An 18,733-nucleotide genomic window follows, 5' to 3' on the forward strand; every position below is an offset into this window, starting at 1 on the left:
TTCAAATATGAAATACAAAAAAGTGATGGAAGCAGCCACTATGTCTCATGAAGAGGAGGGATATTAAGTGCAGTAGACCAAACACCTACACTCTGCTTTTGGTTCTAACTTGTTGACAGCAATCGACTTTGATATTTCATGTTTAAAAAATGGCAAACTAGAGCTCAACAGCAGCACTGACCTGTGGTGGGGGGCTGTTATAGGGTTTGGGTTAGTGAGGAGGCTTAGTGTGAGGATACACTATATATGTATCGCTTCTTGGCAGACTGTAAAAGTATCATGAAAATGTGTTTATTGGCCGAGGGCACAAAGATGGCTGCCTCCCAGAGTGATGTCATGCCCCCCTCCTGCTTCACTGCACCATCAACTGAACATTCAACTAAACTGACAGATGCTATAAGACTATGTTAATGCTTTGATTTTTGGACACCGAGTCATTGCTGGCGGATTCAGTTTCCCCGTGTCTCCTGCGAAGGGAGTACAGTTTCTACCCAGCAGACCGGCGTCTCAGTGGTTGTTATCAAGCATGACAGTCGTGCCTGATTAGAAATAACACCATTAGCATGACAACTACGGTCTGTGTTTAAACTGCTGCTGCCCATGAGGAAACCTCCTCATTCATATTCCTCACAAACGGATTGGGGCTGTAAGTGATTGAAATGTAAAATGACACAATGCAGCCTAAACAACGGTATATGGCTCTATTGTTATAGGCAAGCAAATATATCAGTAACCAGTTAGGATTAATACGTCCATTGTGGTTGTGTCAGACAAATGCTTTCAACCTCCAATGGAAAACTGATTTATATTTTGGATCTAAGAGTATTCAGGATTGATGTTGGGTTGGAGACTCTTGGCTGTTTTTCCACATCTTATTTATCATTTCTGAATTTAACAATTACATGTTATGGCATAATGTTGGAGAATGAAAACCTACATCTAGAGAGCCCAACATTTAAGACGAGTCAGCAAACTGGTAGTATGGTGCAGCCCAATCTCACGGCAAAGTGCCTAATAGACCCACCTGTCCACCGGAAGAAAGCGTGTCAGTGTCACGTTTTGCGTCGCCGAGATGTGAATTATTACACGCGTGCATGAAGGTGCAGTGTTTTGTAGTGACATTCAGAGCTATTATTATAGTATATAAAGTGAGAAAAAACACTTATGGCAGTGGGGGTCAAACAAACACAGGGCTTTCAAGCGGGAGGTTACGTTAGTGACATTTGTCACGTGTTTTGTGGTGACGGTTGTCATGTGTAATTTTTCACGTATTTCCCGTACATGTTTTACATAGTTTACGTACTTATTTTAAGCCCAACCATTAAGTTTTTCCTTAAACTAAGTGGTTTTGTAGCCTGATCCTAAGTGAGTGGCTTTGTTGCCCCCTGGAGGTACTGCACGTTCATACAAGTAACATTTACATCTCTGCGAGGCAAAACGTGACACTGACATGCTTTTCCGGTGGACAGGCAGGTCCATTACACGCTTTGGCATAATATCGGGTCGCATGGTGACATGGCCAGTTTCCTTTAAATTTTTCAAAAGTCTGACTGAATTTCTTACCTCAGATTTATCCAGAAACTGATTTCTGTGCATACAGTTTTTTATCACAAACAGCCATCACGTTTTCCTAAAAATTAGATGCACAAACCAACAACAGCTCTGTGACTAATGGATTCTCCCAATCAGGTGTAGAAAGGCTTTATGTTCATGAGTCAGTGAAGAAGAGCACTTTTCTATCATCCGTTTTATGCAGCCTACTCGATGTGATATGCACTCCAGAACTAAATGAATACTTGAAACTAAGCTTTAAAAAGCATCTTCAACATGCATCGTCAGTGGCAGATTAGCAGAGTGTTCAGCAGCAATGGTAACTACTGTAGAGATACCAGAGATCAAACAATGTTTAAATCCAAGTAAGTAAATGAAAAAGATATACAGTGTTACATCCATTCAGAAAAACTCCAATTCACACATGCCATTTTAGAGCATCGACAAAATATAACCAGAATTCTACAATTTTACAGACAAAATTTGTCAGCAATTAGTCAACGTTTTGCCAGTTGCATCTATTAAAATTTGTACCAAACCCACACAACAAAAACAACATGTTACTTCATCTAAGCCTTCCTCTGATATGTTAAAGCATAGATATTTCATGCTTTATAAAGATATAAGACTGAAATAATTACTCCTATTTAGAACTAAAATACTTAAAAAATGCTTTGAAAGACAAATTCAAAGATTTCCTCAAATTATCAGACAATCACTTTGTTCATATCTGTAAAACATTAAAAACCAACATTTTACAACTGAATACTGCTACAATATATACGAGTAGCAACTCACTTGGGTATGGTTAAGGTCCGAACTAAAAATATTCAGTTTAAGCAATATCAATTGCTTGTCATTTTTTGGCCACATTGGACACATTGACATATCGCAATTTGAAGTCGTTCTAGTGAATGTGTTAGCAAAAAGTTGCTTATTTACACATCCAGCAGAGACAGAGCAACATTAGCTTTCATGTCTCTAGCCATCTGGTGAATGTAAGTCTCTTTTTGCTCTGTTTTTGGTCCCTACCAACCCCTGGGGAAATCTGGCTCTTAAGTTGCTAAATGCTCCAATTTGTTCACCAGTTTAGACACTAACTTTGTCTCTCTGCTGTCTGGTGTTGCACAGGTACCATACACTTGATTTAACAGAGCTTTTTTTACCATAAACTGCTGTGTGATGCGGCTTGAGATGAGGTTGATGAGAACATTGTCAGTGAGCCAAAACATTAAAGTTTGGCGTAAAACCAAAAACCATTAGCTGAAGATGCTAAAATATTCCGTAGAGCTGAAGGGATCTGCAGAGTCTGTGATCATTTTCTGCAGGTGTGTCACCTCAAACAACCCCTTTCACATTACACATAGTTATTTGACTTATTGTTAATATAAAGATATTGATACGTGCAGCTTTAAACTTAGGAAACGACATTTAATATGGTTAAATAACTAAAATGTAAAGGCTGACGACTACTATATCAGAGGAACATGAATCTGTGCTGCCTGTGTTGCAGGCAAACCCCAATAATGCCTGATTACAAATTAGTTGCATGTGAATATCATTTGCAGCAAGTGGACATGTACATGTACACAACAGTTTTTATTGAAAACCTCATTGCAGTTGAGCTGCCATGCACGGCTTCAGCAGAACGGTTTGTGATCTGTAGTATGTTTGTTTCAGTTTACATAATGACTTCAAGGTGAAGCAAAGAAACCTCTGCTGGGAGATGTTGGAACATGTCGTACCTGTTAATATTAGCATGTCATGTCACTGAGACAAACTGAGGCAGGCAGGGGGATTACAATGTAGGCAATGTTAATCATTCTGCTACCGTTTATCTGTGGAAATGCAAGTTTTGAAAAATCAGAAGGGAAAAAAAAACTGGCTAGGAATTGTTCATCAGATATTAAAGGTGCTATTGATAACACTGACAATATTCAGCCACGAGATGTCACACCTTGTTAAAGGCTCATTAGAAGTGCGAACCAAATGTCAGATATCTTCCACAGAGATAAACAAAACATTAATTTTGAATGTGCAAATAATTCACAATCATAATCATTTTTTTTAGAAAAATCAAGACTTTTATTTAATGAACTCTTTTATTATTCTACTTAAAAATGTTATCAATAAAACCTTTAATGTAAACCCTTAACAGTTGCTTTTAATTTTTCATGTATCTGCCTTTTGTAGATTTAGCTGAATGGGCGGCGAGTCATTGCGTTCTGGTTTTCCATTGTTAACCAGGATTTGAATGCCGTAGGGGCCAATATACTAGTGCTGAAACAATTGGTTGATTAAAACATAAAAATGAATCAGCAACAATTTAGATATGCAATTAGATATGCAATTTCTACATTATCATTAGTATTTTTATTATTGTAAATTGAACTGAATTGTTAATTGGGAAAAAAAAGGAATTTGAAGATGGAAATTTGTGATGGACATTTTCACTATCTTTCTATATTTTCTATAATAAATAATGTGTTTATTAATAAAAAAAATAATAATCAAGAAATTGATAGAGAAAATATTCGACAGCTGTGGCCCTGCATTATGAAATGGCACATCAGCATGGCAGTGACATACTGTAGTGTCGCTGTTAATAAAGGCTGTGTGGGATCAGCCTATTTAAAACCTACGTACTTAATCTGTCCTGATTGGTGTGTTTGCACATCAGACAGCGTCAAGCTCAGTCCCGCATTGGGATGCAAGCCCACAGCCTTTGTAAGGGCCACTGTGAGTGTATAAGCCTCGCAGTTTGATGTGAGATCAAGTCCATCAATAGTGCAGCTCACCCTCATGCTAACCTTGACTGGAGGGCTCGTAGAGGGAAGGACGTTGCTTTGTACTTGAAGGAGAGAAAAAAACATTAATTTGTTCCAATTGATCATCTCAGTGAAAGTTATATAACAGAAATAAGGACAAAGGAAATCTGTGAGGATCTGCCTCCCTATTCGAGACCACACAAGTAACTCTAATGTCTTAGTCCACATCCTGTGTGCGGGTCTCTTCAGCGAGGACATGAAAGCTTCGGAGCCCTGCAGTGTTCAAGGAAATCAAAGGCCGCCAGTATCTGCTATACAGACCCCTGTTTAGAGATGCCGACAGGTTAACCTTTGGTGTGGGCCTCATTGGCATTTCCTTTGCTCGTGCTACATTGTGCGGACGTTTGCATTTATATTCAGTAGCAGATGATAGAGAAGAAATGCAGAGAGAGAGAGAGAGAGAGATGTGGTCAGTTTAGAGTTTCTGGGATGCTCGCATGTTTAAGTTTGAATGAAGAATTACATAGCTTGGCATCAACCAATACTTTTTAATTTTACAGTTTCATTATGCTGAAAATCCCATCATGTGATAGGTCAGTCATTAAGTCCCATGTGAGTAGCAGTCATTGTCATGCAAGTGGTATTGGGCATTCATTCAACACAAAGCAGCTGACTGCAGTGCAATGTCAGCCTGTTATTTGTTGAATTTAATGCTGGTATAACTCATGCATCAGCAACCTGACAATTAATTCTAAAGCACATTTCCCATTAGTAACTTGCCCACTTAAAAGGGCGAAATTTGAAATTCAGAGCATATCTATAATTGAGGGATTGCCACACGGCTCTCAACATGCTAATTGAAAAGCCGGCGGCTTGCATCTAACAAACAGTGCAAACAACGGTAACAGTGCTGACAGGAACCCAGTTGCCAGAACATTTTTTTTTTGGCATTGGACATTTCTGCAAACCATGGGTGGCGATGTTTCTGAACCAAAAATATGTTTCATGAATAGTTTCATATCAGCCTTGTACTATGCTTGCAGAAAAGCAATGCCACATGGTTAACGTTGGGAAACGACTGGTTAGGCTTAGGCAACAAACTACTTGTTAAGGTTAGAAAAAAGATCATGGTTTGTGTTCAGATAATAATGTAACAACATAACGTAATGTAACAACGCAACAAAACCACTATAGTTAGGTTTAGAAAAAAAACTACATGGTTGGGCATAAAGCTACTACGTTTGTACAGTGCAAATGACCCTGAAACGTCCAATGCCAACATTTGTTCCTGGTGACTGGGCTGCTGACAGAAATAACAGTGTTTACCTGGGGGGTAACTGGAGGGTGGGCGCTACGCTTTTGCAACGGCGCCTTGGGTCGGGACAAAGTTATCAGTGGTAACTGCCGTATGAGCGTAGTGTGAGCGGTGGCGATTAGATAGCCAGTGTGCACACTAACAGGGACTCACATGCATGCGCAGCCAGACCGGCTACGTAAACAAAGCACAGAGAAGCTCGGATTACAACACACAGAAAAGGTTGTGTCTAGAAGGTAACACGCAAATTGCGAAAACAAAATCGCAAAAACATACAAAACTCTCGCTACCCGACAACCTATCCTAACCTTAACTTTTCGAGGTCAATGCCTAACCTTAACCATCTAGCTCAGGTTGACAAATAGTTGCTTGCTGCCTATTAATGCTCTGAATTTCATTTTTAGCACCTTTAAGTATTTACATTTAGCAACATATTATTTAATACGGATGTAGATTTTATATAATACATAATGTAGATTTTTGTAGGTGTAGATTGACTACCAGTGGGTGTATTTACTACTCATTTGTTTTGTTGCCCTGTGAGAGAGTCATGCCACTCAACCTTAGTAGGTGTTTCACCTACAGGGTTCCCCATCAGATGAGGAAGGGACCAGTCCGCCCAGCATGGCTGCCGGCGTCCCTCTGGCCCCAGCGCAGCTGCAATCAAGAACCGGGAGATATAGGGTGAGTTCAGATCCCAGATCGTCAGGCTAGGGCTGGGATGTGAACTCAAATGTGAACAATCCCGTCCGTGCTTCCTGCGATCCCTTTAGGGAAGGGATGCAGAGTTGAAAAGGGGGGAGGGCTCTAACATTTTTCAGTGATAAATATACACACATTAGATGTCAACCATCAGACTATCTTGATAAATGTCCCATTTAGGGGAAAGTAATGTTAATTGATTAATGTGCTGGTAATATTACTGCTAAAATCTGCAGCCTTAATACTTCCTTTCTTCTCACCTTCCCTTAATTCCCCATGAGACAGGTACTAATCTGTCCAGTGCAGCGCAGTTCTCCGACAGACTAGGGCTTAAATATTGAGGCAATTTCATTTTTCATTTTGTGATTTGTCTTTTTCTCCTGACTTTCAAATTGTTCTCTCAATACAACAAAAGTCTTTGCAGAACTCGATGTACCGTAATTATAGAAACGTGCTGTGAAAGCACGTGCAGACAATCACAACAGTGAATTTAAAACAGCACGCACACACACACACACACACACACACAGTGGAGCTGCCTACACATCACACACAACAGTAATTAGTGACTCTGCTTTTCAGCACTGACACCTATGAGACAAAACAGCCATAGAAGCTGTAAAAATGATTGCTCAAATAGGTTTTCCTATCCAATTTGCCAGAGGCAACAAGGGCCCTAATTACAAGAAATTATGACGTGAAAACAATTAGGCCACAAAGAATTTTCAAACAAGTTTTTCCTGGTTTGAACTTCCTTGCACTTAAATTACCCCTGTATCAAAGATGTTTTTCAGCATCCACAAGTCCTCCTCTCTCTCTCTGTATTCCCTGACCACCGGTGAAATATTTCTTTTGACTTGGACAACAGTAGCATGCAGTTTGACTGTCAACCATTTCCCATCGCTCCTATTAACCGCATGGGTGAGAATCCTGTGACCCTGTTGTCCAGCCTCAAAGTATTTTACATTACCATTCGCCCCGCTGAAGGTTATTTGACTATTCATTGCTTCCCTGCCCCGTCTCCATTTGTCTCAGAGTGGGAATGAAAAGCATGGCATCTGATTCACTCTAATGCCCAGCCAAAATGACGGGGCCAACAGGAGACTTTTCTTCACCACAACATCTGGCAGCACGTCTAAGTTCGGTGCTGGTGCTCCATTTTCCTTTGTGAGTCTGGGCTAAGGCATGACTGATCCTCTTCACGGTAGACCTCACACAAAAGGACTGAAAGCACCGGGCGCAGCTGAATACATTGAAGGAATCTACAATGTGTCATGGGTTGCATAGTTTACTTTTTCAAATGACCGTTTTAACATACTTGTTAAAAAACTATTTCTTTTTAAAAGGCAAATTGTGGTAGTGAATTAGGACTACTGACATTTCTCGTTACCGACATACAGCTCAGCAACAACATGCACTAATGCAACCAAAACACTATACACTTCCAAAGATTCACTGGTGGAATATCTTCATATAACTACATTTACTCAACTAATTAAGTGCAAATTTGACTTATACTTCACTTTTCCATTTAATGCTAGTTTACAATTTGCTCCACAACATTTCGGAGGAAAATATTGAAATATATTTTTACACCACTACTTTTATCTGACAGCTATAGATACTGGTTACATTCCAGATGAAGATTTCATACGCCAAACATGTAATCCATTTACAAAATATGCATTGTTATAGACGAAACTACCCAACATTATTAGCTCTACCTTGACATTCACATGTTGCATAGACGGTAATGAATACATACCAATAACAGAATAAATCTAACACTTTGAATGCAGCCATTTCACATAGTGAGTATTTTTACTTTTAGTACAGTACAATTTGTTGCTAATACTTGTGTATTTGTACTTAAGTAAGATTTTGCATGACATTCACTTGTAACAGAGCATTTATTCATTGTGGCTTTTACTTGAGTAAAAGATCTGAGTACTTTTTCCACCGCTGTCAGGATCAACTGACATTTGTCTCCCAACAGTAACACTTTGTCACCCAATACAAAATGACCTACAAAACAACATGCAGCATTACAATATGTATCACTATTGTCTTTGAAGTATATTGTGCACAAAATGAAAGTATTGCAATACAAAATATTTACTATACATACTTGTACAGTGCTCGTCAACCCCGTCTTCTACATTTGGTCAACAGTTCTCATCCACATCACACCTTCCGTCGTCTCTTGTCCTCACAAGTCTAGAGGTCATCAAGGAATGAAAAGACGTGCTCAGTGTTGTATGTCACAATTAGGACTTTTTTTTTTATTTCTAGATGCAAATTCTAGTCTTATTTACAGTAATAGTAGTTGTGTTAATTTTAGGGCTGTGAAAATTGACACGACAATAATGTGTTATCGCAAATTTGTTTATAACACCACTAATTTCTGTAACGCATTAATGCAACTTGCGCCTTTTTAGGTTGTAGCGGGCTCAGTTTTAAATCTAAAGTGAAGATACTGGCATCATATAAAACTATAAAACCTAAGGAATCAATTGGTACCAACTATGTCTAGCTTGTCAAGAAAGAGGGTAAATAACGCTACATACTGTAATAATACTAAATTTTGGCGAGGAAGAACTGGCATGGCCATTTTCAAAGGGGTCCCTTGACCTCTGACCTCCAGATATGTGAATGAACATGGGTTCTATGGGTACCCACGAGTCTCCCCTTTACAGACATGCCAACTTTATGATAATTACTACACTGACAGCTGTTGTTGCCTGTTGGGCTTGAGTTTGCCATATTATAATTTTAGCATGTTTTTATGCTAAATGCAGTACCTGTGAGGGTTTCTGGACAATATCTGTCGTTGTTTTGTGTTGTTAATTGATTTGCAATAACAATAAATATATACATACATTTGTATAAATGCAAGCATATTTGTCCACTCCCATGTTGATAAGAGTATTAAATACTTGATAAATCTCCCTTTAAGGTACATTTTGAACAGATAAAAAAAATGTGGGATTAATTTGGGATTAATCTCGATTATCTATGGACAATCATGCAATTAATCATGCTTAAATAGTTATTTTGTGTAGGCTTTGCACGGAAATTTAACAGTCTTTACCATAGTGTGTGAACATGTTCAAAATGGAGTGCAAATACACAGAGTTTTGGTGATGGTTGAGTTTGAATTAGAAAACAGAATGCATTCACATTGTGTGCACAAAATGCATTCAATGACCACATCTTTCAGAATAAATGAACTGTTTTCTCACTCAAACTCAACCACTTGGTAACTGTGAGATCAAAAAAACCCTTTGGATGAGAAAACGCTCAACATTGCATTCAGTAATAAAAATGTATGTGAACCATAAACAATAAGTCTAAGTCTTATTTGTTTCTGGCTCACATTCATTTTGAAAAAATATTGATTGCATCGCCTCAAATCACATGAAAAATACATGTTAAATCTTATGCAGAGTTTAATTCCATTGCATCCCTACAATTTACCAGCAGCAACTCTTCCAGACGATACATTTGAGAGGAAAAACAAATGAAAGCTTCAGCAGATTTAGTCATGAATCACTAACTGTGTACTTTAAGGACTACTACATGATGTCTAATCGTCTTCTTCTCTATCCTCTGAAGATAGTAATAAGCCTTATGGGGGAAAAGGGAAACTGTATCTGTGCCAGATGCAGACTCCAGTGAAACTGTGTTTAATTGTTCCCATTGTTAAATGTTTTACAGTCATTTCCTTGCTGTATGTTTGGCAGCTGATCAAATATTAATCAAAATTGGTGTAAGCTGGATCCTTACCATCCACTTAACTAATTGTCCCGCTCCTGGAGTGAATTCATGATTGGGCTGTGCTTTTACCCATAATTAGATACTTTAAACTAACATGTAATCACTCTTCCACTGCTAAGTAAAGGCTATGTTAAGGAGAGGAATGTTGTTAGCCTGTTGCTTTTATTATCAAAAGAAGTAATAACTCTTAGATGCATGATTTTATGCGTTGATCCTGTTCATAGCTGCTTTTGTTATGAAGGTCAAGTTTCCATGGACACTAGTATCCTGGTTTTTCTGGCATTGACCATATTCGGGATATGAAATTCACATGAGAAACCTGGTTATTCTTATCCTCTTATATATTATTGAACAAAATCCAGGTTTCTGTATGCCTGCGTCAATATAGGTGTGTTTGGCTCCTCCACATCCAGTCGCTCTCATTTCTGTACCCGCTGAGCTCATTCGGCTTTTAAGAATGAGCCCATTTTTGTTTCTGGCTGCAAGGACTCTGCTGTATTCTGGGTTTAGTTTCTCCATCTTATCAGCAGTAATAAAGGACGAGAGCAACAATACAGTTTATCTTCTACGTTAGGAGTTCCAGACTTTCTTGTCAGGCGATCACTTTCTCTTCAGAAAGTGTTTCACATACATGAACCAGATGTGACCATCAAACACCATGTAGTTCCTTAAGCACCTCCTTTTTTTTGCATTTTTTCATTAGGGATGGAAATAAAGTAGCATTGGTTCTGCACGTCAATCAAAGGTCTGCAGGTGTAAAGCAGGTCACGGTGACATCACCTATTGGTTTGTGGACTGCAGTTTTGAAGCTTTGAGCAAAGACGTATACTGCCAAGAAGTGAAAATCAATTGTTCGTTCCATTGCAACATCAGCAGAGCTATACTTCCGCCATTTTGGACTGAAAGCGACTACTGGATGCCAGTAAAACACCTAAAAGTGTCATACAAAAGTAAACCAAAATTTTTCTATCCTATTTTCATAATCTACCGAAATGGCCTGTGTTGAACAATAAAATATTATAAATATAATAAGCGCTTTCAGTTGAAAATGGTGGCTGTTGTCAAAAAAGCACCAGAGTTTCGCCTCTTTGCTTCTATACTCTTTGCCTTGAGTTCGGCATTTAGGCCGTCGCCATCTTGGTTTTTTGCAACCAGAAGTGACATGAGAGGGTGGAGCCAAGTACAATCGAACGCTGAATAAGACATTTTTAGGCAAACAAAAAGGTTATAATTAACTTTCATGAACTGAAAACATACTGTGAAAGGGTTAAAGTTGTAAGACAAAAACACGGACAACTCCCAGACTGGAAAACGCCATGGTAGCGACTTTACAATCACAAGGTAGCCACGCCCTAAAGCATACCCTGCTTTATGGTCTATTTGACTCTAAATGGGACCATAATTTACTAAATGAACATCATGCTGTATTGAAAAAGACGTGAAACTAGCGTTTGAGACCATAAACTCATGTTTACAATGTTTACAGACGTAATAAATCAAGTGAGAAGTAGGGTCATTTTCACAAAGACGTCTGTACAATCAGACTCCATTTGCAACCAGAGGACTTCTTTTTGCAAACAAAGGAGTCGCCCCATGCTGCCTATTAGAGAGAATGCAAGTTTAAGGCACTTAAGCATTGGCTTCACTTTTCAGACCCCGGAGGTTGCCGTCTGGTCTCCTCCTTATGGTCAAACTTTGGGAAGATCTTAGGATCTATCCCATGTCTGTGTTTCATTGACTAATAACTACACAATTCAATCCAGGTTGCTGAAACCAGGATGTTTACATGCAAAAAACACCAACCACGATTTTACAAAATCATAAAAGGCATATCAGCGTGCATGTAAACACCTTAAGTGGGATTGAATTTCCATTTAAACTCACATTGTGAAGCTCATTATTGCAAACTGCTGTTGCTTCAATTCCCTGGCGAGACATGTTTATTATTACCCAACATAATCTTGACTGAACCTGGTTTTCTGCTGCTGGCAGTGTCAATTTAAAGTACGGTGTAATTGTTTGTATATGTTGCCCAAGGTTAAGGTACCTCATCTTCACTCAACCCAGAAAGCTCATGGAGCTAAGTGAGCTTTATATGTTCAAACACTAGTGCCAAGACGAAGCAAAATATATATTATATAGAGACACACGCAGAATCAGAAACCTGAAACGCAGCCATGACATCTTGAATCGAGATTGTACGTGTCAGACACAGCATATGCTCCACTGCTGAACACTGACCCCGAATCCCACCTTGCCAGCCCCCACAGATTATGTCTGTCAGGTTGGCAAAAATGTAGTCCGTCCTCCATATGTATGAGACAACATCTTGCTGTGTAATTGCTACATTTCTGTGTGAGCGCTCCAACTGACAGAGGAGAAGATAACTGTAAGGATGTTTAACTCGGAGAAAGATAAATATTTTTGCCGCGGTTTATTTACATGAGCGCGCTGGTGTCAACTCCTTGTGTGGGTGAGATATGAGAGGGATTTCTGACAGGAATTTCTAATGAGGGGAGAGCTATAGATGTTCAGGTCCCATCTATATGTGTGTTTCTTAAGAGCTTTTATTATTTCCATGCAGCTATACACTAGAAAATGAATGGTGTGTTTTACACCAGGGAGCGGCAGATCTAAAATATGCAACAGGCGCAACGAATGAGCAGATGAAATCTATCATCATTAAGAGTGTGAAGATTTTAAAGCAGAGAATACTGGGTTTTAGGTCACTTACAAGTTACAGACATTTCCGAACATAAATGCAGTCACTGTTTCCTTGGAAGGAGTCTGACTTTTTCTGACCCTTTATAAACATCATATCTGAAAGATAGTTTCACATCCTTACTTTTAATCCCACCGGACAGTTGTCTGACATATCAGGAAGTATATCTGTTACAGCTGAGATACATTTTCTACACAACAAGGAGGGAATGGTAGGAGATGAAACAGTCTTAGGTTAACGTCTGAATTGTCTCTGCTCCTAGATCTAATTCTAAATATACAGTAGATAGATATAAGTTGAGGAATTATGGTCACAATCAGAGAATGGGTTTTATTTTCCTTTCTACTGCCCCTCCTCTCCATCTTTTAATGTTGCTCATATTCCATTTGTGGCTGCAGTGCATCCAGACTGCCATAAATACTAATAAAAATACAAGCTGGCCACTTCCCACTTTGTGTCCCTTAATGCATCCTGGCAAAATTGGCTGATAAAAGTCACATTGAAGCACTCGGTATTACCACAGCCCTTTCACTTTTCTCTATACACAAAACTGAACAGTGGAAATGTTGTTGTTGTTGTTGTTGCTGCTACAATTCAATTGTAGATGGAAATATAGCAAACTGTCTGGAACTAATGCAGTTTTGGGATAGTTGATGGCATAATGACAAAAATCATTACTTCCACAGTACAACATCCAGCATTTAGAGGAATAATAAAAAGAATACAATTTTGGGAAGTAGACATAGTCACTTTCATGCCAAGAGATGGATGAGAAGTTTGATACCACTCTCTTGGCAGTAACTACGTAGCTGGAGACAGCAACTGGCTAGTTTAGCTTAGCATAAAGACTGGATAACAAGGGGGAAACAGCTCGCCTGGCTCTGACACAAGCTAACAAAATCCGCAACTCTAAAGCTCAGTGGCATATAGGCAGAAATCACAGTGTGGGTGGGCACAGAGAAAATCAGGTCCATCCAAGACCAAACGTATAGCGTACTTGATTCTGAAACACATATGTTAACCAATATAGGCCTTACAAATAGCTACTAGCCTGAATGCACCACAGTTTAATCATACAAGCCTTAGACATCATCATCATCATCATGTTACAGGCACCTGACATGTATACATGCACACTGTACATATCCACTTACTCTGTGTATATAAAGCAACCTGTTACCTTCATTCATTCAATATTTATTCCAGCATATTTGCACTCTACACCATTGCACTATACTGTATTATTATTACAATTTACAGAAACAGCCTGACACAGTGTATGTTGTTCCTTGTTCAGCTTTGTTGACCTTGTTTTTAGATGCATTTCTATTTCTGTATGTACAATGAGAGCAAAAGAACCAGAGTCAAATTCCTGGTAGTATGTGTGTAGGACTATACACATACCTGGACAATCAATCTGATTCTGATCCAACAAGATAAAACATTAACAGCATGACATAGCCTGGTACGGTGGCCACATTATTCACACACACAGCTGACAGAGCAACAGCATCATGGATCAAGCATTATGAATAGAGCACCTGAATTAATGTTAAAAATACACTTTAACCTGGCCTCGCACGGTGGCCACATATTCACACACACAGATGGCAGCATCATCAGCATAACATCCAAATTTACATATAATAATAGTCAATTATGTTACTTTTGATGATTAGCTGGAGACGGCGGGGCTCGGTGTTTAAACACTGAAATTATTTCATCATAGCCTCTTTCAAAGGAGAGCAGGGACAAAGAGTTCAGTCTGTTATGATGCCCTGATGCCAGTTTTTATCCAACTGACTGAAAAGAGTCTTTCACCAGCAGGCCTACAGCTTGTTATGGGTACGGTGACGAGGGGTTTATTACCTGGCACTTGTTGAGGAGGAACTGGTGCAACAGTAAATGTCTTGGTTGAGAATGATGGCTGAACTTCTTCCTCCTGCTCCTCAGGCTTCTGTTCCTCAATGCTCAGGTGTTTTGGTTTAACAAGTTACCTGGTGATTTTCAGCCGAATGCATCCGTGTGCTCGTATGGTAACTTTTATGTAACTGGCTGATGCAGATAATAAACAAAGAGTGTTTATTTAAAATTGATAAAGTCAAATTCTGTTGGTGTTTTCAACAGCTGCCTTCACCACATGTAATCAGAGACACCAGCTGTACTGATTGAGAGAGGAAGAGCATTTGTGATGTTCACTGCCACTTACAAAAAATCTGACCTATCACGCTCGGCACGGGGACGGGTGTGAAAACGATATTCATCACACTGACTGAGTGCCAAATAAACTGCAGGCAGTTAGCGAATAAGTACAAGAGCAACTCATATTTATAGGCCTAAATGTTAATTTATTGTGTTTCTCAAAGCAGTGGAAAATAAATCAATAACATAACAACAGTACTTAATGTTATGTTTTGAATGCACCAGATGATGCATCTCAGCATCCCTTTACTGTTGGATCAGGGCTGAGCATCAACAGCTGGTTCAGGTGTGTTCCAGCAGAGAGAGGTTTAAAATGGGCAGGTAGGGGGTCTGGACATTGTACATGGCAAATGTTGCCAGAAGAATTAAAGGAGCAGTGTGTAATATTTTGGGGGATATATTAGCTTTGTTTTCATTAGTGTATAATCACCTGAAACTAAGAATTGTGGTGTTTTCGTTAGCTTAAAATGAGTCCTTCATATCTACATACATGTTGCTCCGCTATGTTTCTACAGTAGCCCGGAACAAACAAACCAAACACTGGCTCTATAGAGAGCCATTTGTGTTTTTACATTACTTGAAGGCCACCATATTTCTTCGACATGTCGTGAGCCACAGAGAGCAAAACCGTGGTACCACCTGTTGCTCCTAGGCAAACAGCGTTACCATGGTTTTGCACACGGCGGCAGTCTTGGAAAGGGAGGAGTGAGCTGAGGGGTACTCAGTTGCGATCTGCAACCAAACCACTAGATGACGCCAAATCATACACACTGTACCTTTAAATGTTCCATCGAAGAATGTGGTTTGTGTAAATAATAAAATATTTTTTATAGCGAGGTTTGTTTTTACGCTTTTTGGGCATGATCTATAGTAATAAAAAACGTCCAAAATTATGTAAAATTGCGTAGTTTTAGGCCAAAAACCTTTGAATTTCCCCAAAAAAAAACCACCCCAAATTTATACCAGTTCTTTGCCTGTGATGTTTGTGGGTTTTTAATTGAAATGACTGATCTTCTTGTGTTGCCACTGTGCACACAGGACTTGGCTCAGTAACCTAGCTTTGTGTGGACGTATTATCTTTTCATGATGACTTTCATATTCTGTTTACTGATTAGGAGGGCTCTCTTAATAATTGTCGCCATCCATTGACGGCAGGTTCTGAATTAAAGTTGCTGTGGTATATTGTGAAGGTACAGGAGGGCCTCCAAAACGTCCGTAGCCCCGGGGCCTCAAGTCATAATAAGGTGCCCACCGTGGACCCAGGCCCATAGGCCCACCCACAGCTACGTGGCTGGTTGTATCTTGTTTGCTTAATCTGTACAAAAACGAATATTAACTGACATGCATTAAAGTATTGACTGAAATTTGTGGACCTCAAATGGATAGCTCATCCAGTTTATTATGACTCATCTGAACCATTTTCTTTGGTTTCAGTTGCTGCTCTCCACAAAATAATATAGTTTATCAAATGTGAACTGCAAAAGGGTTATCAAATCTGAAACATTAGTACCCTTTAAAGCTAGAGTTGCTGATAAAGCAGACCCAGAGCAGACATGCCTTCAAAAGACTGTTCACTGTGATGAGCCGAAAGAAAAATCTAATATGATGAATCGCTGACCTTTTGTGATTTGGAAACGGTTTGTATTTTTCCACTCCATGTAATTGCATTACAGTTCATTTTCCGGTCAAGAGACTTCGTAAAGATAGAGTCGAGTAAGAGGCAGCAGCAGCGGCACAGAGAGCTGCACAGCACTGATTTACATGTTGCAGAGGTGGGAAGATAAGCCTCTCAACTGTTTCCCGAGGCAGGCTGCAGCAGAATGCAGCAAAATACTAAATATCATCAACACTACTTTATAGACTCCCTTATTTTTCTGGTGGTTTTTATTCAAAGTCAGCTACAGGCTGTGTTTGTTAAGAAGCCTAATGAAACTGGCCTTGTGAATAATTTATTAACTTGTTTCTTTGTTTATGAGGACAGTGTGAGATGCATGTAATAGGAGGATTTTTAATTGGGAAATATCAGCACAGGAGCAGGCTGTTTATTCAACTGACCAGTCATCATGTAGAGAGCACACACACTGTTAAAGGTGAAACCTACTGAATCATCTAACCCAGATTTTTCTGCCCACAGCCGTCACCCTGTGAATGGTGCCGCTGCGAACCAAATAATGAGGTGCACTGTGTGGTGTCCGACTGCGCCGTCCCAGAGTGTGTCAACCCTGTGTATGAGCCGGAGCAATGCTGCCCCATCTGTAAAAACGGTAAACACTCGTCTCCTCTGCAATTCAACGCACACACTCCTCACAAGTCATTAAATTTTCATTAAACCGATGGTGGCGGGTTTATCTGCGGTATCGCCATTTGATGGCCGCGCCTTTAGAGGATGAGGATGTAATTGATGTTTTATGAATTAAAATTATTACCTTGGGCCCCGTGGACACTAATGAGCAGTACTAGTTTTAATTATAAATGACACACTAAGCAGAGTAAACATTAGCCCATTGATTAAAGGCATGGTAGGAGGGACTAATGGGTCCTCGGAGAGCCTTTTATCTCCCAGTGCCCCGACGCCCTTGTCACACACAGCCAATCCCTAAATTAGAATTATAGGATTCCAATGGTTCATTGGCTATTTACAAGGCGAAGTGGGAGATTTCCATTTGCCAGCACCAATCCTGAGGGACAGATGGAGCTTTATGACTTTAAAGTACAGTAACTGTTCGCCTGCTTTGTGATCCTGGCTGGAATGCTCAACAGCAAAGAGGGCCTGTGGGTAATATTAAATGCAGCCACAACGCAATGTTGCATTCCCTATTTTGTCGTCATTTTGCACGACTCAAATGTAAGCTTCAGAGCTGCCAAAGAAAGTTTTCCTTAACTCAAACCTGATAAACAATAAGATCTACTCTCATGATTACTCGCTATTCAGTCTTCTCATTATGTTGAGCGCCGCCAAAACGCCAAAAATAGAGAAATTGCTCACAGGTATTCCTGCGAAATAAACATCCTGAAATATATATTTCTTTTCTTTCAAGCAACAGTTGACCTATAAATGTGATGAGAGGAACTTTGTTTGAGGCGGATGCTAAATGGCTATTTCGCCACCACATTTTCTTTCACACTTTCTCTCATTTCCTCCTTGCTTTCTCTCTTTTATTTCAACACACATACATACACACACAAACACCCACAGTAACAAGGCTGCAGAAGCTGCTAGAAGAGAGCTAATCCAGGCTGACAGGACACAGTGACACCCTTGGCATTTCAGGGTAGGCCTGTCGTTTCTAGGCTCCCCAGGGGTGCCTGGTCAGGCTCTGGCAGCCAGTTAAATCTCTATGGGAGCTGAGGGCTTTGGGGAGAGGACAATGAAGACTGCTGTTTAGCGCTCATTTTTTGGCCAAGGGACAGGGGTGGCTGTGAAAGGAAGACATCCACTTATGTGCTCCGGTTAGACATGCAATCAGCGGAAGACAGTCACACATTTGTCTTTTAGTTACCTGCTGCAAGCGGTTTGTTTCAAATCATTATGTGAAATGAGCACGACCCTTTCGAAATGTCAATGTGTTTTTCTCACAAGGGAGACGATTATAAGACACAGACATGAATAGCAACAGTTCATAGTTTAGTGCGATGATTGTGGTGTCTGTTTAACCCCAGACCGAGAGGCCGCTTTCACAGCAGCCATTTCTGACG

At 39.7% G+C, this 18,733-nt stretch overlaps 1 protein-coding gene across 4 annotated transcripts in view; it reads left to right on the forward strand.

Annotated features, from left to right (window-relative positions):
• vwc2l (von Willebrand factor C domain containing 2 like) overlaps positions 1-18,733 on the forward strand; it is a 30,766-nt gene that overhangs the window by 3,579 nt on the left and 8,454 nt on the right. For 2 of the 4 annotated variants that reach the window (XM_037790806.1, XM_037790807.1), the window contains 2 exons: positions 6,205-6,318; positions 17,172-17,301. In XM_037790806.1, coding sequence (XP_037646734.1) covers positions 6,205-6,318; positions 17,172-17,301 — 244 coding nt within the window. The remainder of the gene's footprint in view (positions 1-6,204; positions 6,319-17,171; positions 17,302-18,733) is intronic. The other 2 variants (XM_037790808.1, XM_037790809.1) reach the window with 2 other exon arrangements.

This window comes from Sebastes umbrosus, chromosome 13 (genome assembly GCF_015220745.1).
Source record: "Sebastes umbrosus isolate fSebUmb1 chromosome 13, fSebUmb1.pri, whole genome shotgun sequence".
NCBI classification, from domain to species: Eukaryota; Metazoa; Chordata; class Actinopteri; order Perciformes; family Sebastidae; genus Sebastes; species Sebastes umbrosus.